At 40.3% G+C, this 27581-nt stretch overlaps 1 protein-coding gene across 6 annotated transcripts in view; it reads left to right on the forward strand.

The window, feature by feature from the left end:
- Positions 1-27581, forward strand: part of TASP1 (taspase 1) — a 317056-nt gene that overhangs the window by 92534 nt on the left and 196941 nt on the right. For 5 of the 6 annotated variants that reach the window (XM_027560288.1, XM_027560285.1, XM_027560290.1 and 2 more), the window contains 2 exons: positions 17533-17652; positions 23403-23481. In XM_027560288.1, coding sequence (XP_027416089.1) covers positions 17533-17652; positions 23403-23481 — 199 coding nt within the window. The remainder of the gene's footprint in view (positions 1-17532; positions 17653-23402; positions 23482-27581) is intronic. The other variant, XM_027560289.1, reaches the window with a different exon arrangement.

The raw sequence follows: 27581 nt of genomic DNA on the forward strand, positions 1-27581 counted from the left end.
AATTTAAGTTTTCAATTAATTTCATAATTTTTAGGTAAAGCAGTACTTGTGTAGGGTGGGGAAATGATAGACAATCAGACCCTTCCCATTATGTGAGTATCCTTCATTCTTCTGTTTCCAGTGAATGAGTTTAGAAAGGCTTGAATGCTTTTGTACAGCGTTGTGTGTTCAAAACCACTCTAAAGAGATGCTACAACTTTTAATTTTGTGTTCTTTAGCCACCACATAGGGACATCAAATTGGCCACATGTTTCAGACAGGAAATGTTGGGCCTTGCTTTGTGCGCTTCATATAAATATATTCTATTCTTTTGAAGTATATTGTGGGTAACATTTTTCCCTTTTATCCACCATCTTGAAATTATTATGTAAACGCTTAACTGTATCATACTAAATCACTGTATTTTTTGGGTGAGAGGTAGGTTAAGATCAAAGAAAATAAATGCATGAAAAACAACATATTTTCCTCAGATTGCTCTATTTGTACTTGTGTACGTGTCTGTGTATTATGTGTGCAGGGAAGGAGTAATTATTCTTTTGCAGAAATTTGCTTGATCTGGTGTCCTACAGTGTCTCTCAAGAAGATGGTTAATGCGTAGATACATGAGTAAATAGAAGAAAGAAACTCCTTTGCCTTCTCTTTTACATAAAGAAGTATACTTCATATATTTAATTTTTTTCTATAAACCTATAAATTCATCCTGTGGAGTGATTATCTTCCATTTGAAATTATTTCTTTGAATTGTAAGTAACATATTAAAATTTATATTTTCCTGTCCAAAGATGGAGAAGCTCTATACAGTCAGCAAAAACAAGACCAGGAGCTGACTGTGTCTCAGCCCATGAACTCCTTATTGCCAAATTCAGACTTAAATTGAAGAAAGTAGGGAAAACCACTAGACCATTCAGGTACGACCTAAATCAAATCCCTTATGATTATACAGTGGAAGTGAGAAATAGATTTAAGGGCCTAGATCTGATAGATAGAGTGCCTGATGAACGATGGAATGAGGTTCGTGACATTGTACAGGAGACAGGGATCAAGACCATTCCCATAGAAAAGAAATGCAAAAAAGCAAAATGGCTGTCTGGGGAGGCCTTACAAATAGTTGTGAAAAGAAGAGAAGGGAAAAGCAAAGGAGAAAAGAAAAGATATAAACATCTGAATTCAGAGTTCCAAAGAATAGCAAGAAGAGATAAGAAAGCCTTCTTCAGAATGGGAAAGACTAGAGATCTCTTCAAGAAAATCAGAGATACCAAAGGAACATTTCATGCAAAGATGAGCTCGATAAAGGACAGAAATGGTATGGACTTAACAGAAGCAGAAGATATTAAGAAGAGATGGCAAGAATACACAGAAGAACTGTACAAAAAAGATCTTCACGACCCAGATAATCACGATGGTGTGATCACTGACCTAGAGCCAGGCATCCTGGAATATGAAGTAAAGTGGGCCTTGGAAAGCATCACTACCAACAAAGCTACTGGAGGTGATGGAATTCTAGTTGAGCTATTCCAAATCCTGAAAGATGATGCTGTGAAAGTGCTGCACTCAATATGCCAGCAAATTTGGAAAACTCAGCAGTGGCCACAGGACTGGAAGAGGTCAGTTTTCATTCCAATCCCAAAGAAAGGCAATGCCAAAGAATGCTCAAACTACCGCACAATTGCACTCATCTCACATGCTAGTAAAGTAATGCTCAAAATTCTCCAAGCCAGGCTTCAGCAATATGTGAACCGTGAACTTCCTGATGTTCAAGCTGGTTTTAGAAAAGGCAGAGGAACCAGAGATCAAATTGCCAACATCTGCTGGATCATCGAAAAAGCAAGAGAGTTCCAGAAAAACATCTATTTCTGCTTTATTGACTATGCCAAAGCCTTTGACTGTGTGGATCACAATAAACTGTGGAAAATTCTTCAAGAGATGGAAATACCAGACCACCTGACCTGCCTCTTGAGAAATTTGTATGCAGGTCAAGAAGCAACAGTTAGAACTGGACATGGAACAACAGACTGGTTCCAAATAGGAAAAGGAGTTCATCAAGGCTGTATATTGTCACCCTGTTTATTTAACTTCTATGCAGAGTACATCATGAGAAACGCTGGACTGGAAGAAACAGAAGCTGGAATCAAGATTGCTGGGAGAAATATCAATAACCTCAGATATGCAGATGACACCACCCTTATGGCAGAAAGTGAAGAGGAACTAAAAAGCCTCTTGATGAAAGTGAAAGTGGAGAGGGAAAAAGTTGGCTTAAAGCTCAACATTCAGAAAACAAAGATCATGGCATCCGGTCCCACCACTTCATGGGAAATAGATGGGGAAACAGTGGAAACAGTGTCAGACTTTATTTTTCTGGGCTCCAAAATCACTGCAGATGGTGACTGCAGCCATGAAATTAAAAGATGCTTACTCCTTGGAAGGAAAGTTATGACCAACCTAGATAGCATATTGAAAAGCAGAGACATTACTTTGCCAACAAAGGTCCATCTAGTCAAGGCTATGGTTTTTCCAGTGGTCATGTATGGATGTGAGTTGGACTGTGAAGAAAGCTGAGCACCGAAGAATTGATGCTTTTGAACTGTGGTGTTGGAGAAGACTCTTGAGAGTCCCTTGGACTGCAAGGAGATCCAACCAGTCCATCCTGAAGGAGATCAGCCCTGGGATTTCTTTGGAAGGAATGATCCTAAAGCTGAAACTCCAGTACTTTGGCCACCTCATGTGAAGAGTTGACTCATTGGAAAAGACTCTGATGCTGGGAGGGATTGGGGGCAGGAGAAGGGACCGACAGAGGATGAGATGGCTGGATGGCATCACTGACTCGATGGATGTGAGTCTGAGTGAACTCCGGGAGTTGGTGATGGACAGGGAGGCCTGGCGTGCTGTGATTCATGGGGTCGCAAAGAATCGGACATGACTGAGCGACTGATCTGATCTGATCTGATCTGAAGATTATCTGATTACTGATTAATTACATATAGCACTTACGTGTGAATCAGAAAGTAGGTCAGTAACTTAATTGCTTCTATTACTAGATTACTACCACCTCATGCATTGACATAGGTTATACAGTCTGATGAGCAGTATTCCTTTGCAATGTAAATTGATGGAGTTTCTTTAAAGATTTACAGTTTGTAGCAGTTTATGCCAATTCATCAATTATCCATATCCAGAACTTTCAACCCTCGATAGCTGGGCAATATTTCAGAAAAAGTTTCTAAGTTCTTGTATAAAGATTCAATACCTAGTAGGTTGGATTTCTTCCCAAATCTTCTTAAACCCTCATGAAACTATGCCTTAAATTTACACTGAGTTTTAAAATTATAAGTGAGATTAGTGAAGCAAGAAATCAGTGTTAACAGACCATAACTGCTGTTTTTATTTTGTAAGGGAATGTGGTTTTCCAGGAGGCTTATTATAGGTTGACATCAGATGTTGTTAGACTTGTAAATCCGCCCTCTGTTTTGAGTATCCATCAGCTCGGTAGAGCCTCCTGTAAGTTTTGATATTTAACCAGAATCATAGGAGGGGAAAATGAAGTTATTCCTTCGTTATCATTGGGATAATCTTAGCTGACCTTGTATGTAATGTACAAATTGTCATATTATAGCTTTCCTAAGTGGAAATTCGTCCAGTGAATGGAATTTCATAGACGTCTTCCTGTCTGGGAATTGGTTCAGATCATGATGTTTACAGCATGAGGTTCTAAGTCAGAATTTTTAAATATGTCCTCATACTGTATCCCCACGTGTTAATGACCTGAGTTGACCTGTCACAGATATAGTGGTGTTAACACGTGTGTAGCCAATATACGCATGTGTTAAGGCCAGCAGAAGAAACCAGCACGTGAAAAGACAAATGTGGATACACTGGCGCGCGCGCACGCGCGCACACACACACACAGAGGTCAGTAACAGGGATGCTTTAAGATCAGAAGATAAGACCCACTGCTTAAGTAAGATGAAGGAAAACTGGAGTTTTCAAAGTCCTGACTGGCCCATGTCTTCTGTAATCAGCCTAGAACATTCTGAATAAAAAGTCACAGGCCAGAAACTATTCAAGAGCCGAGGCTGGGATCACTCAAGGAGTGGAGGGAGTGTTGCTGGCTGAGATGGGTACAGAGGACCAGGAGAGGTCTGACCAGAGAAGGTCTGGTCAAGGTCTGACATGGGCCAGTCCAGAGGCCCGGGGCAGACGTGGAGCCGCTCTGGACATGAGATTGCTCAGCCATACTGTCAGCATGTGGTGCCAGCTGACTGCTGTCTTTCCGTGTGACACTTCTCTAATATATTCTCCCTGGCAAAACAGAGCCTGTCCAAACCTCTTGATTCTCTCATTGAGAGATTCTTTATTCTAGTGTGTGCTCAACCTGGCTAACTGTTATCTTCATCCGTGTAGTGTGTTTGTTTTTGTTTTCTTTGGCTGTACTGCATGACATGTCCCTGACCAGGGATCGAACCCTCGCCACCTGCATTGGAAGCATGCAGTCTCAACCTCTGGACCACCAGGAAAATCCCCATCTGGGTAGTTTTAGATGTACTGGTGGGAGGGAGGTTCTTAGGCTCTACTCTCAATTTACTAAATGAAAATCTGCAGGGATGTGTAAGGTATTGGGGCAGAATTTGAGAGTCGTTTTTTCTGCTTAGTATGTCACAGTGGGCCTGGAAAAGCACCTGCTCAGTAATCATTTCTTCAGTGAACATAGAATGTTTTAGAGGAGTTGGTAGTTCCATGATTGCATCCAGTTAAGTTCATGTCCACTCCTCCTCATTTAGCTCTCCTCTAGGAAGACTGGAGTTCTTTTCTCCTTTCACCTTATTCCAGAATTTGTCTCCAGGTCATTGTTTATTTTTCAACAGGCACCAGACACAGTGCCCATGAAACTGTGTTTGAGTGAATGAGTCCAAATCTTTATTTCCATCCCACTTTCATGCCCTGACTTTTCCAGTTGCTTATTACACGTCTCATGTCTAGCTTAGCTCAGCAAGTCTAGAGTCAAGGTTCATCACCATCTCCTGCATGACTGTGGTAGCATCCCAGTCCGTCTGCTGCTGCCACTTCCAGTCAGTTCTATACACAGCATTCATGGAATCACTTAACAGTTCAATTTGATTTTGTCATGACCCTCTTCAGTCACTTCCAGCTGCACTTAGAAATAAAGTGCAGCCCCTTAACAGATCCCACAGGACTTGATAGGAGCAGATGCCTGTCTTTCTTTCCAGTCTTTTGTTCTTTTACTCTCAGGAGGTCACACTGTCAAGATGCTGCAGGAGTCTGGGCCTTTGTCCTGTGATTCCAGATCCCGGAAATTTTGCCCTTCCCCCTCCTACCTGTCACTCAAGCGGTCATGCAGCTCCAGCTGCCTTTCTCTGAGGGTGCTTGTTTGATGTCTTTCTCTTCCATTACAGTGCAGGTTCCAGGAGGACAGGGACCCTATCTGTTTTGGTTGCCATGGTTTCTCAGTTTGGCGTATAATGTCTGTTGCTCAGTCGCTGAGTTGTGTCCGATCTTTGCCGCCCCATGGATGGCAGCACACCAGGCTTCCCTGTCCTTCACTGTTTCTTGATGTTCAAACTCATGTCCACTGAGTTGGTGATGCTGTCCAACCATCTCGTTCTCTGTCACCCCCTTCTCCTCCTGCCCGTAATATTTCCCAGCATCAGGGTCTTTTCCAGTGAGTCGGCTCTTTGCATCAGGTGGCAAAAGTGTTGGAGCTCCAGCTTCAGCATCAGTCCTTCCAATACATATTCAGGGTTGATTTCCTGTAGGATTGATTGCTTTGATCTCCTTGCTGTCCAAGGAGCTCTCAAGACTCTTCTCCAGCACCGCAATTCAAAAGCATCAATTCTTCAGCACTCAGCCTTCTCAAAGGATGGTTCAACTCTCATATCCATATGCATGTCTACTGGAAAAACCAGAGCTTTGACCATATGAACCTTGTTGGCAAAATGCTGTCTTTGCTTTTAATATGCTTTCTAGATTTCTCATAGCTTTCCTTCCAAGGAGCAAGCATCTTTTAACCTCATATTATATATTATATATAATAAGTGCTCATTAAACAATTGATAAATATAGGTATTATTTTTTGTTTTGTTTGTTTTATTTTGATTGCTTCTTTTTGACATACCTATCACTCTTAAATCTATACCATTTTTTCCTTGATGACTGGATGGTTGCAGTATCTTTCTAACTGGCCTCCCTACTTCTAGACTCTCCCCATTCCTCTTTAAGTCTGTGTATTATCCCAATATACATTTCCTTAAAAATACCTGTATTGGTCTTATCCTTCTCTTGGGAGAAACTTTAATAGAATCTTTGCTATCTGTAGTTAAAACCCAGTTTCTTTAGATTGACTTTATAAACCCTCTTCAAGCTTGTACCCAACCTCCTTTTCCATTATTTCTCTCCTGGAATAATCTTTTTTTTCCCCCCTACTACCAATTACATCTCTGCATTTGATTTTTAATGAATTTGCTGAAAGTTCTCATTTCTAAGTTTTGCTCATGTCTCTTTCTCTTTGTGGAATAAATGATAATTAATAATGGAATACCTGCCACTTTGCCTACTGAAATTGTAATCCAAGCCCTTCTTTAAGGACCAGCTCAAATGCTACCCAGATTAAAACAAATTCCTTTCTTCTATTTAGCACATGTAATGGGCACTCAATAAGTGCTTGTTGAATTATCTGCTGCTTTTGCCATTTTGAGATTGATGTGTGTGGTTATTTTATCTTATTCATGTAGGCATATAGAGGCATAAGCATTTGTTTTTAATTCCTATCACAGTGCCTTGAAAAATACCTTTACTCAATTAACATTACTAATTTTAACATCTACAATCAATGATTCTACTATAAATTTTGAGAGAGCAATGCATCTGTTATTTTCTTTAATTGTAAGTCTTACAAGTTTGAATCTTCTTTCTAATGCTTCAGGCATATTGTTAGTCCAAAACTATACCTCACTTTTAACAATAAGCTTGTATTTGGGGATATAATGAAAGAAAAGTTAAGTTGTCTGGAAATAGTACTAATAATATTATTCAGTAAGTGAAGGAAGTGATTGTAGGGAACTAATATCTCAGAAGCAATCAACCACTCTAGAGTTGAGTCAGGAAGTGTCCACAAGGGGGCGTGCCCATCTAGCCATCTAGAGAAATGTGACCAATTCCCACTTCTGTTATGCAGGTAAAAATGCCTGTTTTACAAATGTACTCTTAGAACATGTCTTTTTTTTTCTCTCCCCCTAGGAAAAAGAATGAACCTTCACCACCACAAAAATTCCTACCCATTTTCTAGCACTTGTTTATTTTGGTTGTGTGATTTTCCAAGGAGCGATAGGGGATGGAATGGAAATGGGGATTGCCTTGCAAGCTAAGACGGTCTATGAAGCCTGTGGTTGTGCTCCCCCCCCCGCCCCCCACATTGAGAGCATTTTCACTGTACAAGCGTTGTCATCTCTTCTGTGGTCATTTTATGTTTTTTAGTCAAGGAATAGGCAGTGCTCCATTTTCACTGCTTCACCGATTTGTATCACCTAAAACTTTGAGGAACTCACCAGTCAGTGACCTGGAGGAGTGCACAGGCTTGGAGTGGCGTGCCCACCGGAGGTCATGGCCTCTTGGGATCTTTAGTTTTTCTTTGCAGTACCTGTTTTACCTTGACTTCATCATTATCACCAGCAAGCATTTATTGAGTACTATTTATACACAGGTTTTCAAGCAGGTTTTAGGGAATAAATTGAGAGGCCCTGACCATTTTATGTGTTCCAGAGGAGTTAAGCAATAAAGGAAACTCATATCAACCTGATTTGGTATGTGGCAGAAGAATGAAATCATCCACAAGAGCTGCAGGGATTAGCAGGATGGAGAAAGTCACTCTAAGCACATGGTAGGCTTTATGAAGAGCTAGAGTTTAAGCTGGGCCTTCCCTGGTGGCTCAGACGGTAAAGAATTTGCCTGCAATGTGGGAGATCCGGGTTCAATCCCTGGGGTGGGAAAATCCCCTGGAGAAAGGAATGGCTACTCATTCCAGTATTCTTGCCTGGGAAATCCCATGGACAGAGGAGCCTGGCAGGCTACAGTCCATGGGGTTGCAAAGAGCTGGATATGACTGAGTGACTAATACTTTAGTCTTTGGGTCTAATGTCTTGGTTAAAGAGTAGGGCTTACATAACTGTAGAGAGAAAGAGAAATTCCTAAGTTTAGAAGAAGCCTGTGAGTGGATAAGCAGGTTGCACTACAGAGTTTCTGCAGAACAGTGTTTTCAAATCCAAATGCTCACGGGGGCTGGGCAGGTAATGTGAACGTGTGAGACCATCTAGAGAGGCGGCGTGAATAGCAGTACATGATCCAATTTTTGGTATGCAAAAACCAAACTACAGTGCACCAACTTCTGACAAACTTTTCTGGTCAGACCAAACTCTGGTTTTGGCAGTCTGTAATCCCCCATGGGGGCACGGCAGTTGAAAGGATTCAGATGTTCACAGAATTTGGCAAAGTGAAATAGGCCATGGAGGAAATAAGTCCAAAGCCAGAGTCCTCCCGAACATCTATTTGCACTGACTGTACTTGGACGCAAATGAGGAGAATATTTTGAAATATAACGCGGCTATTTGCGTTAAACATAGGCTTTGAAGTGTTGGAAGTCTCTGAAAACATCATTGGAGTTAATTTGAATGGTTTTAGAATTTCTGAGATTTAGTACTATCATAATTAGTTTAGATTGTATTTTATATTCTAAACTATACTTAACTCCTTCTTATTCTTTGTAATTCTTTGATTTATCTCTAATTTCTAATAAGATTTTAATCTATTGAGGAACAAAAGGAAAATAAGTATATGGGCATTTTTGCTCCCCTTTTGCTTTTTAATATGCTGATCTTTAGTTGTTATGTATTTATCATTTTAAATGACAATTTCTATTTTTGTGAGTATACTCATAATTATATGGTCAAATGAATACTGCTGTACTTAAAAAAATTTCACATCACATGAAGTAACTTTTACTTTGTTACTAAAGTCAGTGTCAAATATTGTTCTAAAGTCTGAAGAGGGTGGAATTTAAATCCAGGTTAAATGACCCATCCCAATTGTCATGGTGTTTCATTGGCAGGAATAGACTCCAGATTGTCCAAGTTACCTTTGAGTCCTTTATCTGTTATTCCCCACTGCTTTAAGAGTCAGTTCAAAGGCCAGTGGAGTGCTGGTATTTAAAAGAAAAAGTGTAATTTTATCCAGAGAAGGTACATGTAAGTCTGAAATGAAAGCGAGACCAGAAGTCCAGACCACGACCAGGTGTTCCTGGAAAGAGCCAAATTGGACAACTAAATTGAAAAAGGTTGCCTGCTCTTATTAAAGAGACTTTGTTGCTGTCTATTTAATTAGCAGTCTTAGCTCATTTATTTACGTGTTTTTAATCTGCCCAGGTAATGACATTCATAGCCTATTAGTGTGTGTGCTGGTAGCATGGTGCACCATCTCTGTGGTTGAAGTCCTTTCGTATATGTGCCTCTCGGAGGTGAAACTGCCAAATAATCTTGATTTCCTCCTCCCTTGAACTTGTTTCCCAGACAGCAATCATTGAGTTTAAGACAGTGAAGGATGACCAGCTCTCCAGTAGAAAAAGTAAAAGCTAAAATACTTAAAGCTAAAATATTGTATGAATACTAATTATTTAGAGCTTTTAGGAAAGCAATCTGGAATTAAAGAAACCGAATTGGTTAGTCAAACGTGAGGAGTGTGATCCAGATGGTTGATCTAGGGGATGAGAAGGCGGTAAAGAAGTGTTACCGGAAGAAAACATCGAATGGTGGGGTGTGTGTCCAGTATAAAGACATATCATCTCTTTGTGGATAAAGTGAGAGGCTTCATGTTTCATGGGAAAAGCCTTAGAAGTTTGTTTTGAACACTGGACCACAGAGCATGCACAGCCTCCTGAAATAAAGATCACTTCCACATTGTGAGAAACGACTCTGGGCTTCAGTTTGGTTATTATGGGACCAGCGAAAGATTTCTCAGCAGTTGTTAAGGATGTGCTCTTGGGACAAAACTCATTTAGGAATGATGTGCAAAAGCATTATATTTAGGGAAGATTGAAATATGAAATAATCAGAGGAATACGAGAAGTTAGAGGAAAATTGCTTTGGAGAGGCTGAGCCTGGATCATGCATAAAAACAGCAAAAGGCAGTTTCAGAGGACAGAAAGTTTGACTTATTAATGAGGTACAATTAAAAAGTGTCATGACACTTGGTTTGTTGCTGCCTATAGGTGGATGAGGGGCAAGACAAGCCGCAGAGGAGCCTAGAAGAAGCCAGTGTATAAAGAGGCTTCCAGAGAGGGGAGAGCTGCTGGGCTTAGGTTGTGCTCTCAGGGCCAGGGCCCCTGTGTGTTAGGGAGGTGATTGAGAAGACCTCTTCTGGGGTTTTCGAGACCTTGGGACTTGGAGAAGGGTGGTATTTCTCTGTGGGGCAGGGATAGGGGATGCAGAGTGAGTCAGGAACGCCACCTCTACCATGACATCTGATAGTGTCTTCTGTTACTGCCAAGAGCCAAGCCTCCCTCCGGAGGAGAAGGCGGGAGGCTTGAGCCCTGCTGAGCTTTGGTGCCTGGAGAAAATCATTGCCTGTTCAATTTCATTCATTCAGTTTGTCCATTCGACAAACAGACAAAAGTCTGTTCAGTCACAGACTGATTTTGCCCTTCTTTCTTCTGTTTATTTATTTTATTGCCTTTTTGGATCTTTTCATTTGGTGTTCATTCCTCTTTCATTGATTTTTCATCTTCTGTTTTTTCTCCTTGTGTTTTTCTTGTTCCCTTTCTAACTTATTTAGTTGGGCACTTAGCTTACTATTTTGTTTCTTTTGTAATATCAATACTTTGGGTATTACTTTCCCTCTCAGTACCACTTTTATTTAATCTCTCACAAGTTTTAAAATGCAGTGTTTTATATGTCTATTTCTTTTTGGTCATGTAGCTTGTGAGAGATCTTAGTTCCCTGACCAGGGATTGAACCTGCGCTCTTGGCAGTGAAAGTACAGAGTCCTAACCCCTGGACTTCCAGGGAATTCTCTGAAATGTAGTATTTTTAATTATTACTGGTTATTTTGTATTTTTGTTTATATTTAGATTTATTTGATCCATAAGTTATTTAGCAGTGCTTTTTTCTTTTTAAAAAATTTTTATTTATCTTCACTGATTCCTAACTTAATTGTATTGTAGTCAGAGAGTGTTTTCTGTTTGATGTTGTTTCTTGAAATTTGCTGTGATTTAGTTTATGGATTAATGTGTGGTCAATGTTTAAAAATACTTACTTGTGTTTGAAAACAATGCTTTCTCTCTAATTGGAGCAAAATTCCGTGAATGCCTTTTAATGTGCTATTCAGACCTTTTCTTTTTTAAAAATTGTATTTATTTATTTATGGCTGTGCTGTGTCTTCGCGGCTGCACGTGGGCTTTCTCTAGTTGCCACGAGCAGGGGCTATTCTGCCTCATGGTGCATGGGCCCCTCATTGCAATGGTTCCTCTTGTTGCAGAGCCTGGGCTCTAGAGCGCGAGCTCAGGAGTTGCGGCTTGCAGTTGCTAGAGTGTGGTCTCAGAAGCAGTGTCAGATTGACTTAGTTCCATGGCGTGTGGAATCTTCCTGGACCAGGTATTGAACTCGTGCGTTGGCCAGTGGACTCCTATCCACTGTTCTACCAGGGAAGTCCCCAGATCTTTTATTTCTTACTGAATTTTTGTTTGTTTGTTTGCTTTAAGTCATTTTCCTTATTCATGGGTAAGAAAAATGTGTTAAACTATCTCGTTATGTTGCTCTGTTTTTGCTTTATGTACATTTGAGGCTATTTTTCATTTTAGGTACATACAGATTTAGAATTACTATATCGCCCTGGCTTATCTAAACTTTCAGTATTTACCATGTAGACATCCTTTAGTCCTATTAACCTTTTGTCTTAAAACTGGTATTCTTGATGTGAATTAGTTCCATTGTTTTGGTTGGTCCCACTGGGTATCTCTCTTCTTTCCCTTGTCCTTTTGCTCTCAGCTTTTTCACGTCCTTATTTTTCAGGTGTATTTGTGATAACATAGCCAGATTTTAAAACCCCATCTTGATCATCTAATAACGCTCTTTTTTTTTTTTTTTTTTTTTAATAATTGTGCTTCCTTTTTTGGCTGTGCTGGGTCTTCACTGCCACTCGAGCTTCTCTCTAGCTGTGGAGAGCAGGGCTGCTCTTTAGCTGTGGCTTGCAGGCTTCCCGTTGCAGCTCCTCCCCTGGCTGCGGGTTTCGGTAACTGCAGCTCCCAGGCTCTAGAATGCAGGCTCAGTAGTTGTGGCACATGGACTTAGTTGCTCCTTGGAATGTAAGGTCTTCCTGGACCAGGAATTGAACCCAGGTCTCCTGCATTGACAGGCAGATTCTTTACCATTGAGCCACCAAGGAAGCGCAATAATACACTATTATTATTTTTGAAGACAATATTAATTTTGATTTACATGCATGTTTGCCATTGTATTTGCTTGCTCATTCCTTGTTTCATTCCCGAGTGTCCTTTTCCTTCTTGGATTATTGTCTTAGTCCTTTCAGACTGCTATAACAACAAAATACAAGAGACCAGATGGCTTACAAACAATAGGAATGTATTTATCACAGTTCTGGAGGCTGGGAAGTCCAACTTCAAGGCATAGGCAGATGTGATATCTGATGAGGACCTCCTTCCTAGATGGCCATCTTTTTGCTATAGCCTTACATGCCAGAAGGGGCATGGAAACTTCTTGGGCTTCTTCTACAATGGCATATCTCATTCATGCAGGCTCTGCCTTCATGACCTATTCATTTTTTGATGCCCTACCTCCATTACCATCACTGTGGGGGTTAGGATTGCAATAGGTGAAACTTTGGAAGGGCACATTTAGATCACAGCAGTTATTTTCCTTTTTCTTAAAAGTATATTATTCATTTGTTTATTTGTTCATCCATTCAACAAATATATTTTGAGTACTTAAGAGGTGTCAAGTCCTTTTCTGGGTGCTTCGCTTATGCTAGTGAGTAACACATACAAAGATTACTGCCTTTGTGGAGCTTCTAGTCTTTTGGAGGAGTTTGGCTCACTCCAGTGTTCTTGCCTGGGAAATCCCATGGACGGAGGAGCCTGGCAGGCTACAGCTCACGGGGTCACACAGAGTCAGACACAACTGAGCGACTAACAGTTTCAGTTTTTCAGTTTGGGGTGAATACTTAGGGGTATAGTTGCTGAGTCATAGCTAGGTGTGTATATTTAATTTAGAGTTAAATTTTTTTGAATTAGAATTTTAAAAGTGTGATTAATATTTATTCCAGAAACACAAGAAGCCAAACTAGATATATTCATCATTATATTTTTAAACTGATTTTAAGTCATTGAGATGTATTCTATCAGTATTTTGATCAAATGAACGCAATTTAATAATCTAGTTAATATTATTTTAAAGAACTTATCAGAATTATCATCTTTCTTAAATTCCTCAATTTTGATTTCAACTCCAGTATATCTTAGGTTGCTATTCTTAACCAGTCGTTCATTATGAGTTCAAATTAAATACTATGAATTAAACAACATATGAATAAGAATAAAAATGTTTTAAAGCTTTGTAAAGCATCCGTTGTGGCTTCCCAGATGGCTCCGTGGTAAAGAACCCACCTGCTGCCAATGCTGGAGATGTGGGTTTGATCCCTGGGACAGGAAGATCCCCTGGAGAAGGAAATGGCAACTCCCTCCACTGTTCTTGCCTGGGAGAGCCCATGGACAGAAGAGCCTGGTGGGCTACAGTCCATGGTGTTCACAAAGAGTTAGACACAACTTAGCGACTAAACAACAACAGCAGCAGCAACAATGCTTCCATTGTAGTTCAGTTGTATAATAATCTAAGTCATGAGTATGTTCATCTGATCTCTACCATCACTTACACATGCTCATTCAACATGTACACTGAGGCCCCCAAATGGTTCCACTTTGAAGAAAACAATCCCATAGTATGTTATGTGTAAGATTATTAAAAAACAAAACAAAACACTGAGATTAAAACCAATGCATTTTCCACCTTTAATGTTGCAGCCCCAGAGCTCTGTATAGGAGTTCTGCCAGTTGGAAAACATTGTCCTTTGCTACTTTTGAGAGACCGGAATTTTTAGGTAATCCTCTGGAACTTTGTTATGATATGAATTTATAGTTAAAGCTGTAATTCAGATATATTGAAGCCCCTTAAAAGCACGGTTAACACACTTTATTTTTGTTTTGAGCTGAAAATGTTTCTGTTTACTTTTGGTGAATGATTTAGGGAATTAATAGCAAAGATTTTTACAAAATAAACTTTTTTCTCTGTTGTAGATATGTTTGGCACTAATCTGTGTAGTGCTGCACAGATTTTAATGTATATTTATTAAGCAAAGAATAAAGGATTATTTAAAAATAGACATCTTGACTATAGCTTTACAGAAACATCGTTTTTAGTATTGGACATCAGAAGTGGGATTTTCTGAAGAGAGAAGAGAAAAGTCATTGGGTATTCTTATATCCAAATTTTCCTTGGTTTCAGCCAAGCCAGACACATGAAAGCAGATAATTCTGGCTAAGTTCTCCTTCTTTTATACACACAGCTGATACACTCTGAGCCCTCAGAGGCCCCACTACTGCAGGGGACTGGCTTTAGGAGCCAAATGTGGAGCCCGGTCTAGGTTTCCCAGACCCAGATCTATCATGGCATCTTCAGGATGCTTGAAGGTGGGGAAGCTTTCTGTTGCACTTACTGTGCTGTCATGGAAGGTGTTAAGTCAGCTGTGTTTCTCAAGTGGAAGCTCAGGCCAATTATAATGCTACTCAGCAGCCTAACAAGTCTTGGGAAGACTTGATATCTTAAAAATAAAATGTATTTCTGTATTTATTATTATATTAGGATAATCTCACCATACATCAGGTTCAGGATGTGCTTTTACACTCGAGATATTATTCTTGTATTTTATCTATTTGATACTTGAGTAATTCTGTACAGAAGAAGCCCTGGAGGAGGAAATGGCCACTCACTCCAGTATTCATGGGATTCTGTCCGAGAACCCCATGGACAGGGGAGCTTGGTAGGCTATGTTCCATAGGGTCACACAGAGTCGGACGTGACTGAAGCGGCTTAGCATGCACTCACTCATGCATATACAGAAGAAAGACCACATTAATGAGATACGTAACTGATAGATGATGTCTCTTGGCAGGTTTCAGAGTTAGTGCAGGTTAGAGACTTAATTTTCATGTGGAAAGTACCTACACTTTGTTCTACGGGATTTATTAGTTTATATGTGTTACTTTATTTAATTCTTACAATAACTATGTAATAGCCATCTCCAATTTGGGGTGAGAAAAATGAAAACTTTTGACATGAAGTTCAACAGAGATGACTAGATCATTAGTTAATTGTAGAAAGTTTTATTTGTCTTTTCCATGACACATGGAATCCGTATGTCAACTTTATACGCATGTATTTAATCTGACAAGAACTATAATTTATGCCATTGCTTTTTAATAACAATTTTATCAAAAAATTAATGCAACTAGCATATTTCAGTCAAGGACATTAGGTCTGTGTGTATCTATGTGGTGCATATACTTCTAAGTATTTATGGAGTGTAAGAGTATAATAGTAGCTCTATATAATAACAGTCATTGTATATTTTTTAAACTTTCTAAGATTTCTTTTCTATATACACGAGCTTGGTGAAATTATTATAGCCAAAATACCACTGTTTGTCTTTCATTCAATTTACCTGCACTTCATAAAAATGCTTAAATATTACTTCATCATCTTTCAGTTTCCATTTCAGTATGTGAAATCTATAAACTAATTCTTGAATATTTTATGAAGTAATTCTGATTTTTGCAGGTGTTGCTAGCCATTAGGAATATTTAGCTTAATTTGGAACAGAATTCTCTATCTTTTGCTTGCTTTTTCATTTTTGAAAAACAGGTTATAGTAAATCCATCTATGTATAATCCTTCCATGTCTTTGTACAGTAAGGTTCAAAGGGATGAAAGTTAAAGTCACGATATCCTGATCGAAATGCAGAGAATTGTTTTTACAGATAATTCATATCATTGTGTATATGTTATGTGTCCCCTCAGTAAAATTCTGTTTTATGGAATGTTTGAGTAGGATCAGCAGTCACAGTTAATAAAAAAGGACTAATAAAGAATACCCTTTCCTGACTTTGTTGTTGCTGTTTTTGAGGAAGGTTATTCTACAGTGCCTTTTTATTTGTATGAGAGTAGTCTGTTTCTAAAAGAAGCAGTAAGATTGCTAAGATCATGTTTTAAAATACTTTGTGGTATGGTCATGGTGGTATGGTCATGGTGGTATGCTGCCAATTGGTAGTGGAACAAGAGGGAGCTTAAATCTTTTATGCTGACATAATGTTGGTCTTAGGTGGTTTAAGTCTCTCCTTCGGCAGATTTGTGCCTGTAAAATTATTTGCCTTAGAATGAGTAGAGCAGACATTTGGCTGATCATGACCTATGGGATAGTATCAGACCTTGTTTCTCAAAAGTAGAGTCCATGGACAGAAGTCTCTTTGAACATGGGGTTGTCCCTGACTCTGATACAGACTTGGGGGTATGGGTGAGGATGGGGTTCTCAGGTTCTAGGGCACCAGTGACCTAGACTTTAAAAATATATACCACCATGACCACAATGAACCTAAAGACCTATAACAGCCCTCCTTTAGTATACTAAAAAGGTAATTTTTCATGAAATTTCCTTCCCACTCCCTTTACTTCTGATTTTTATCCAGCAGTGTAAAGTTGGTCTGCCTTGCACAGGTGACCCAGAAATCTTCGAGGCAAGAGACAGCTGCTCATGGTCAATATGTGTGAAATGCCTTAAGCGTGTGAGGCCTGGAACAAGACCCAGGAACACAAAGATGGCTCCCAGGAATGTGCAGTTTTCTGCCATATGAGTGGCAACCATATTATTAACACAGCAGAGAAGGGGGTTTGCCATCAAGTGTCTCACAAGGAAGAAATTTTAAAGAAAACTGTAGCATGGTCTAGTTCAAGACTGAACATCACTCTCTCCATTTATTGTGGTGAATATATTACTTTTAGAAATTTTTGCATAATATTAAAGAAATACAAATAAGAACATTTATTAGTTCACTTATACCGTAGATCTTTTCCTTTCCAGATTCTCAGTCGTGAACTGAATTCTTGAGATTAAGGTGATACAGTGATATATTACAATTTATACTGTTGTTTTCTTCCTCCCTTTGAAAGGCATGTTAGGCTTCTTATTAGAGAAAAGCAAGCAGACACTCTTGGCTCAGGATCTTTCACTGGAAAATAAGTTTTGACTTGAACCGGATTTAAGCGTCAGCTTGACAATAGATAGGCAATTGCCGAATGCTCCAGCTAAGGATAAGCTCAGCTTTCGCTGTGTCATGACTGTCCTTGAAGTGTTGTGCGGTCGGGTCGCTGCTGTGCACCGTGCTTAGTGAACGCTCTGGCCCTTTGCTCCACAGGAGAATGACTCGGGCCCTTTGGACACAGTGGGCGCTGTGGTTGTGGACCACGAAGGGAATGTGGCTGCCGCCGTTTCTAGTGGAGGCTTGGCCTTGAAACATCCGGGGAGAGTTGGGCAGGTAAGGAACACTGAGGTGTTTAAACTAGCCTCACAAGTTGAACGTAGAATTTGCTAGCTCACAAGTTTTTGAACCAGTAGAGACATTTTTTTTTTGTCTTTAGAAAAAAACAAATGGTATTGTTCTTAACACTTAGGTAGTATGAATCATCAACTGCCTGTTTAGGATCTTTTCTAAAATGAAAACCCACCTCAGAATACTAGGGTTCTTACTGATCTTTATAACCAAACAAACATAATCGTGTGTTGGACTACTTTCAGTTGGCTGGGTACTGGCCTGGGTATTTATCAGACATGTAATAAATGCACTGAGTCCCATGTTCATTCTTTGTAAATGTCATTCTCTGTAGAAGTGAGCACCTGACTGTATGACTGCTTGCTTTTCAGGTGGGAAAATGGTTTCAGAGTTGCATTTTATATTTCCTCTATTCAAGGAACAGTAGCATTTTGACTCTAATCCTTTCTCTGATTAAGTATTTCAGCGGTTTTATAGACTAACTGGTATTTCAAGTCACCAACACATGATACTACTCACGAAATCGAGGTATGAGGGAGGCTGAATTTATGTGCAACTGGCTTTTTGCGAGCTCACTTGTACATCTTCTTCACCCCCAACTCCCCATCTCCAGCCTTTAGCACTAAATTAAGAATGAAATTTAACAATCCATTTGATCTAATAATCTTTCTGAGTGTATACCAACTTGGCACATTACTTACTGGCTTAACAAATATTTGTTGAGTGAACAAACAAATTGGATGCCCTCAGAATCTGTTGGCTTCCCAAGTGGCGCTAGTGGTAAAGAACCTGCCTGCCAATGCAGGAGATGCAAGAGATGCGGGTTTGATCCCTGGGTCAGGAAGGTCTCTTGGAGGAGAAAATGGCAACCCACTCCTGTATTCTTGCCTGGAGAATGCCATGGACACAGGAGCCTGGCAGGCTGCAGACCATGGCATTGCAAAGAGTTGAACACGACTGAGTACACAGCACAGCAAGGCAGCACGGCACAGAGTCTGTTAAAGTGTCACGGTTGCGTGAGGCGTGTGTGAGCTTAGTACCGGGATCTCACGTTGCCTCTGGAGCGCTGCTTGGCATGCCCGTTGTGCTTTGTATCTTGTGTTTGAAGAAGAGTCCACATCACAGTTGCTTTGGACGCGGTGGGTAGTGAGTGCTCAGAGCAGGGTGATCTGATTCATGGAGGACATCTTTGCAAAGCCCCTGGTGACATTCTGTGACCTGCCCTTTATGGCAGACAAACCACTCATAGTGCTATGGTGGGAAGGGGAGGGAAGAATAATTAATTTTGTGCTACTCTTTGCCTGCCATGCAAGGGGATTTATGGAACATGATTACTCAACATGTGTAAACGCTTTGAACTCAGTATAAAAAGTCTTTGTCTGGTCATGGTATTTTTCCACATAATAAAGTCTTGTGTATTTGTCAAGTTTGGAATAGGAAAACCAAGCTTGGCATATCAGATCTGGATGCCTTGGTAGAGAAAGAGAGAGAAAAGCCAGCAAAGCCGCCTTCATCGCATTGCCATTCCCATGACTTTTTCACTGGTTTTTGTTTGTTTTGGTTAGCAAGATAGCAACAAGAGAACCAAGGATAGTTCTGGACTGTGTTAGCAGGACATTACATCCAGCAATCTTGAAGCTATTCTGCCGCACTGCACATGGAGTTGTCTTGGAAAAAGAAATACTGTAAAGCTTACACGTACATATTTGAAAACTAAGAGAGTAAATCTTAAAAGTTCTCATCACAAGAAAAACAGTTCTGCGACTGTGTATGCTGACAGAAGTTAACGGATGTTAACTGATCATTTTGCATTCTATGCAAATATTGAATTATTAGTCTGTTTACCCGAAACTAATAAAATATGTGTCAGTTGTACCTCAGTTTAAAAAAAAAGCTTACATATTAATTTGCCCCACGTGACTGGTTTATGAATGTACAGTTTGTGAAGGCTGAAAAATCAGGAAATGGTGTGAAGGAGAGGGTAAAGTTGCTTACATGGAAAGCAGTTGCTTAATCGGGTTATATTGCTCAGATGGAAGAGAGGCAACAAGCCTGGAAACGTGGAAGCATCATATGAGAGGTAGAGGGCTGTCCTTCTTAACAAGCAGAATAGAATGAAACAATACATAAGCAAACTGTCTTTGAAAAGCAAAGACTCATATTTTTAAAAATGTGCTAAAACTAGGTATTCCTATATACATTTTAAATGCACAAAAAGCTATTAAATTTTAGCATATTACACATTTTACCCTGCTATAGATATAACAGTTCAGATGCTAAAGTGGCAATTTGAAAGAAAACTTCATTTGCTTCCTTCAGTTCAGTTCAGTTCAGTTCAGTTGCTCAGTCGTGTCCGACTCTTTGCGACCCCATGAATCGCAGCACGCCAGGCCTCCCTGTCCATCACCAACTCCCGGAGTTCACTCAGACTCACGTCCATCGAGTCGGTGATGCCATCCAACCATCTCATCCTCTGTCGTCCCCTTCTCCTCCTGCCCCCAATCCCTCCCAGCATCAGAGTCTTTTCCAATGAGTCAACTCTTCACATGAGGTGGCCAAAGTACTGGAGTTTCAGCTTTAGCATCGTTCCTTCCGAAGCTTATACTAATTAGAATTTACAAATGTGACATGAAAAAGGAATTATTATGTTCTACTGTCCTCCAAACCCTACCTGACCCACATGAAAACAGGCAGTTGAGTTTAGGGGTTGAGTGTGGATTTGGGATTTTGGTAAACTTTATTCTAACCTCACCTCCCCACTTACCAGTCCCCTCACGTGGACAGGTTACTCAACGCCTGAAGTTCTATTTTCCACAATTGTAAAATGGGGATAAATAGCTACCTCAGAAAGTTCTAGAAGATTAAATGATACCATGCATTTCAATCGCTTATCACAGTCCCTCCTAATAACGTGGCAGTTGCTATTTATTAATTGCTGGCTGTGTGGAGCAAGAGTGTTAATTCCCGTGATCCTACAACACTGTGAAGTGCATGTTACTATATCCTTATTTTATAAAAAAGGAAACAAAGACCCAGAGAAGAGTAAATGATAATTATACTATCATCATTTGCATGACCTACTTTTACTGCATGACAGTAGCTTTGATAACATTTTACTACTAAAAAGAAGGAAGCTTTTTGTTTTTAAAGGTCTGCTTAAGTTCGTTGTGTTTTATCTAACAGAGTGGATAGGAGAGGGACAGTCTCTGATTCTTTTTTGTTACCTGTCACTGTCTCAGCCCAGCCTGTTTCAGAAAATGAAGAAGGAAGACAACTTTAGGTCATGAAATTGAGGAGAGATAGCATAAAGGAAATTTGCTGAGAAAGGAGACCAAGAGTAAGATAAACATTCTTTTCATGACCTCCACTGGGCTTCCAAGGAGTGTCCTTGTGGTCTTACTTACTACTTTTTGGGTGCAGAACTCCAGGTCAAGATAGTTGTGAGAAATGGAAAGGGGACCGATATCCAGGGTTTTCAGTGAAGGAAGGTTGGGCCCTTTCACTGAGGCCGCGTGTTCTCTGAGGCCCTGGCTGACCCAGCACCCATCCTAGGTAGGACCGGTTGAATGGCTGTAGCCCACAGGTTTGCCAGTTTTTCCTGAAATCTATGAGCTGAATCACTTCTGAAGGACTTTCAGTTGCCACCCTCACCCAGCTGTCTTGTTTATTTTAGAAGCATGGTGTTTTCACAGGCAGTAATAGATTTCCTACTGTCTGCCATATTAGGGGTGTTGCATTCAGTTCTTGTTTCTGCTTTTAAGAGAGGTCTTCTCAGTGACAGCGACGGGTGACAACTGGATCACACGAACATGGTCAGATTTCATCTCCCTTATTCTGGACTTAGGGTCATTTCTCAAGGAGGGTCATTAGGGAAGTGGAGTGGGCGTGTGCATCTCAACCTCTTGGGGAACAGTTCACAGATTCCCTGGTGGCTCACCTGGTAAAGAATCTGCCTGCAATGCAGCAGACCTGGGTTTGATCCCTGGGTTGGGAAGATCCCCTGGAGACGGGAACTGCTACCCACTCCAGTATTCTGGCCTGGAGAATTCCATGGACTATATAGTCAATGGGGTCGCATAGAGTTAGAGACGACTGAGAGACTTTCACTTTTCACAGATTCTTTGAGAGAGAAAAAGGGAATCAGGGCATTAGAAAAGCCAAATTTGGAGAACTCTTAGGGGGAGGTTAAAGTATTTCTCGAGAGTAGACCCAGGATTGGTGGGTGGAAGTTACAAGAAAGTGGATATTCCTTAAAGCAATCGAAGGAAGAACTGCCCACCAATGAAAAGGGTCCGAAATGGGTATATTTTCCCACATGAAGTGGTGAAGTTCTTGGTATCAGAACTGCCTGGACTGTTTCCTAAAAACCCCTGTTCTATGCAGAATATTGGAACAAATTAATTCTGAAGTCCTTGTAAAAGGAATAAACCATCATAGAAAATTGAAATCTGTCTGGTTACCATTCTCTGTCTTAGCTTCCACTCCTCCCAAATAAGTTCCTAGAATATAGCAGTGCTATTTTTGTGGGAGTACCTTTTTCCTTCAGCAGTTCACCGAGAATACTGAATATATTGTTGTAGGATTTTTTTTTTAACACTGAATGTTTCAGAGTTTTTCTGTAATGGTTCTTAAAACTCAGTGTTTTGGAGTTTTTTTTCTGTAATAGTTCTTAAGTATCTTTTTTTTTTTTCTAATTCTTTTTTTTCTAACCTTTGCAGTAAATTCCACATGTTGCTGTGCCAATGTTTATTTAGCCATTTCTTTACCGCTAATATTTTGCTCTTATCAAACAGGTGATCATAAACATTCTTGACCACACCTCCTTGTATTTCTCTGCAATAACCATCTACGGGTTTTTTGAATTCTGCTTCTAACTAAGGAATGGAAAAGTCAGCAATTGTGATTCCCCTTGCAAAGGCAGAGAAATCATAGTAGATATTGAAGAGGGGAATCCAGACATTCTGGGTGGCACACCTGGAAACGAAATGGGAATGATTATCACACACTTTATAAAAACACAGTCGTGTTTTGTGTTCCTGGTGGTTTCAGACACAGAAAGTTGTTCTGCCACCTCACAGAGCGATTAGCTTGAAGAGGCCTTTTTGTCGCCTCTCTTTCTATCTGCCAGAATCGAGAGCAGTGGTGAGCATATACTGAGCCCTTTGGTGCGTAACAGTTGGATTTCCTCTTGTTCTATCCTGAAGGAGGAGGAAAAAGGCGCTAAAGCCTGAAGCAGGGTTTACTGGAGGGTGGCAGGGGGACCACCTGAATTCCAGGCCTGGTTAACAATGCTGATTCCCGGGACAGCCTCCAGACCATCAGGAATATAGCTGGGGACCCACGGTTATTAAGCTCCCCAAGTAATCTGACTGACACACACCTAGTTTGAGAGGTTATTTCAAGGGTCCAGAAGAGCCACACCCAACAAGCCTACAGCAGAGGGAAGATTTTTTTCCGGGAAGGAAGAAGTTACTGTTGATAAGATTAAGAATTTTTTTTTTTCTCTTTTCTGAAAATTTTAGATTAATCCTTAGCTGGAAATGGTTTTGATAGTGTTAGGACCATTGTCTGGGTAGGTCTTACTCAACCTCTGGTTATCACGCGTGTGCTATACATCATTATTAGATGAGGCTTTATTAGATGGGTATAATTTCTGGCTTCTGTTGAAAGCTAGTAATTATGTATAATGTTCTTAAAATGCTGTATTTATATTTATCTACCTTTTTTTCCCCCAGGCTGCTCTTTATGGATGTGGCTGCTGGGCTGAAAATACTGGAGCTCATAATCCCTACTCCACAGCTGTGAGTACCTCAGGTATTTGCTGCTTTCATGACCATTTTTCATTACTTCAACCTCGTAGGTCATTTATTGATTGAAAACAGCGTTTTTATGTAAACACAAAGTCTGTGCTAAGACACCTCATGGATCAGAACTTTGATGCTTGAAAGATCTTCGATACTTGGGAATGTTTTAGAATTGTTTCACAGTGTAAATGGTTTGCTAACATTTTCAATACAACTTTGGGGTTAACTAAAATTTAATTATATTTTTAATGGATTTTTTCCCCTCTAATGACTCATGATAGTGCCAAATTTGGGCCAACATGATATAAAAGTAGCAAGGCATTGAAAAGACTAAGATGTCATTTCTTGAGTAAAATGTTGACATAAATCTTACAAGGTGTATTTCAAAATGTATATCATGGCATATACTTTTGATAAAATGTAGCTCCTCTTTTTGTATTTGTATTAGAAGAGTCTTTATCATTCAGAAATGTGTGTGTGTGTGTGTGTGTGTGTGTGTGTGTGTCTCGGGAGAGTGGATTTGGGTGGGCAGAATGGTTGTTGTCTAAATCCAGGTTTTCATATGCTTGTGCCAGATGTACTTGAAGTTCATGATGTGGCTGACATGTGCGGCTGACAGAATAATATTGGTTCACCCGCTTTGCTGTGTCATCTCTCAAGTCCGAATCCTAGTGCTTTGTGCTGGATGTCCTCAGGCTTTCTTGGGAAGGTGGGTGGGTATGGCTGCCCTTCCTTCCTTTCTCTCTCTGGTTTCTTCCGCATTGTTTTCTGCCCTGCCACACTGCCCAGCCACCCAGTCCAGTCGCCTTCCTCTCTTACTTACTCCTGCCTCTCTGGGGCCTCTACTGCTAGTGTATATCCTGGACCTCTCCTGGTTTGTCCCACTCCCTTGGCCTGCTCCGTCTTCTTCCCACTGCTAGTAGCTCCAGGCGTGGGCCTCTGCCAGCCTTTCCTCGTCTCACTGTGGGCTTCCTCTCGGTGATCTGATGCTGTCTCAGTGGTTATCTCTTAGAGTGCGGGCTTCCATGTCTGTCCCTACTCTGGACTTCACGCTTGAAGTCCACCTTGGTCTTTTCTACCTTCCTGTTGGACACATCCCTGTGGGTGTCATGTATGCACATGAGGTTCAGCAGCACAAATAAACACCTTTCTTCCTTATTCCCGCACTGTGGCCACCTTTCTCCTGTGTTCTTTGCCTCTTTTATTGCCATCACTATTTTGGGTCTCCCTGGTGGCTCAGCTGGTAAAGAATCCACCTGCAGTGTGGGAGACCTGGGTCCGATCCCTGGGTTGGGAACATCCCCTAGAGAAGAGAATGGCTACCCACTCCAGGATTCTGGCCCGGAGAATTCCGTGGACTGTGTAGTTCACAGGGTGGCAAAGAGTCGGATGTGACTGAGTGACTTTCACTTTCTGTAACCTATTTAGTCAGACTTGAATTCTTGGCACCGTTCTCAAACTTGTATCTTCTTTCCATTTCTTCTGACCTGACCCTGTTAGTTCAGACCCCTCAACTGCCCACCTGTTGTAGCAGCTTCGTGACCTTGATCCTTTTCTTGCATTGGTGGAAATATTTGATTTTGAGCCACTGAGGTGAAGTCCAAACACAAATTAATGTTGAATCTAAATCATACTAATATTATAGACCAAAAATTGTTTTCTAATTTGAAGAGATGAGCAAAGGTAATCAATCATATGAGTTAATTTTTAGTTTAATATTGCTGGTACATGAAAATCTTTACACATAATACTTAGGAATTAGTATGGCATAATTAATGCATAATTATGTATGCATAATTAAGTATGGCCCATGTCTATGGAAAATTGTGGTCTTTGAATAAATCAAAGTCTAAAACAGGTGATTCATTGTTTCATTTTCATTTTCCTAAAGAAGTATCAGTTGGTATCATGTGTGGTGTTTTTATTTTTGGTCAATATGTAGTTCAGCAAGTTGGTTTGTTGCTTTTTAAATGTTATTCTTATGTCTGCATGTTAGGAGACCTGAATTCTACTTTAAGCTGGAATTCTGAGAGCCTACTTGACTGTGTCACTTTGGGAAAGAAATTCAGTCTCCTTGGGGTTGTCCATCTCCCTTCTTTTTTGAATTGGTGATATAAAAGTTGGAATAGGAGTGTACTTTATGGGTTTGAGTCTATTAAGTAGAATGCAATAGAGGGGTAAGCTTAAATTGTAAAAATAAGGTCTTTCACCCTTCCCCTTGAATATTTCCTTCTTTGTTCATCTCATATCCACTAAAGATAGTTTTATATGATTAAAGATAACTTTAGGTTTCTAGTCTAAGATATCTACTGTAGATGTTTAGCTTTGATGCCCAGCCTATCATGTTATAGCCTTCTTAAGTTTAAGGACTAAGATCTTAATGACCCAGATAACCATGATGTTGTGGTTATTCATCTAGAGCCAGACATCCTGGAATGCAAAGTCAAGTGGGCCTTAGGAAGCATCACTATGAACAAAGCTAGTGGATGTGATGGAATTCCCACTGAGCTATCTCAAATCCTAAAAGATGATGCTGTTAAAGTGCCACACTCAGCATGCTAACAAATTTGGAAAATTCAGCAGTGGCACAGGACTGGAAAAGGTCAGTTTTCATTTCAATCCCAAAGAACAGCAATGCCAAAGAATGTTCAAACTACCACACAATTGAGCTCATTTCACATGCTAGCAAAGTAATGCTTAAAATTCTCCAAGCCAACAGTATGTGAAATATTTCCAGATGTTCAAGGTGAATTTAGAAAAAGAGGAACCAGAGATCAAATTGCCAACATCTGTTGGATCATCGAAAAAGCAAGAGTGTTCCAGAAAAACATCTTCTTCTGCTTCATTGACTATGCTACAGCCTTTGTGTGGATCACAACAAACTGTGGAAAATTCTTCAAGAGATGGGAATACCAGACCACCTTACCCCTCCTGAGAAACCTGTGTGTAGGTCAAGAAGCAACAGGTAGAACCAGACATGGAACAATGGGCTGGTTCCAAGTTGGGAAAGGAGTAAGTCAGGCTGTGTATTGTCACTCTACTTATTTAACTTCTATGCAGAGTGCATCATGTGAAATGCCAGGTGATGAAGCACACACTGGAATCAAGATTGCCAGAAGAAATATCAATAATTTCAGATATGCAGATGACACCACCCTTATGGCAGAAAGTGAAGAGGAACTAAAGAGCCTCTTGATGAAAGTGAAAGAGGAGAGTGAAAAAGTTGGCTTAAAACTCAACATTCAAAAAATAAAGATCATGGCATTCAGTCCTGTCACTTCTTGGCAAATAGGTGGGGAAACAATGGAAACAGTGACAGACCTTATTTTTTTGGGCTCCAAAATCACTGCAGATGGTGACTGCAGCCATGAGATTGAACGACATTTGCTCCTTGGAAGAAAAGCTATGACCAACCTAGACAGCATATTAAAAAGCAGAGACATTACTTTGCTAACAAAGGTCTGTTTAGTCAAAGCTATGGTTTTTCCAGTAATCATGTATGGATGTGAGAGTTGGACCATGAAGAAAGCTGAGTGCCGAAGAATTGATGCTTTTGAACTGTTGGAGAAGACACCTGAGAGACCCTTGGACTACAAGGAGATCAAATCAGTGAGTCCTAAAGGAAATCAGTCCTAAATATTCATTGGAAGGACTGATGCTGAAGTTGAAGCTCCAGTACTTTGGCCACTTGATGCGAAGAGCTGACTCATTAGAAACCCTGATTCTGGGAAAGATTGAAGGCAGGAGGAGAAGGGGATGACTGAGGATGAGATGGTTTAATGGCATCACTGACTCAATGGACATGAGTTTGAGCAAGCTCCAGGGGATGGTGAAGGACAAGGAAGCCTGGAGTGCTGCAGTCAGTGGGGTCACAAAGAATCAGACACAACTGAGGGACTGAACAACAAGTCATCAGCCAGCAGAACATGAGGATAATAGAGCAAGTCTCCAGTTCTTTCCATCTGTGATTGCTTCACTCTTACTTCTCCTGGGGCTGTTGCTATGAGGTTGACAATGGAAACACATGGCCGAGTTGGCTGAGTAAGTCAGAAGAAAGGTGGAACACAGAATTTTTCAATTTTTTGGTCAAAAAAAAAAAAAAAAAAAAAA

This window comes from Bos indicus x Bos taurus, chromosome 13 (genome assembly GCF_003369695.1).
Source record: "Bos indicus x Bos taurus breed Angus x Brahman F1 hybrid chromosome 13, Bos_hybrid_MaternalHap_v2.0, whole genome shotgun sequence".
In the NCBI taxonomy this organism is placed as follows: domain Eukaryota; kingdom Metazoa; phylum Chordata; class Mammalia; order Artiodactyla; family Bovidae; genus Bos; species Bos indicus x Bos taurus.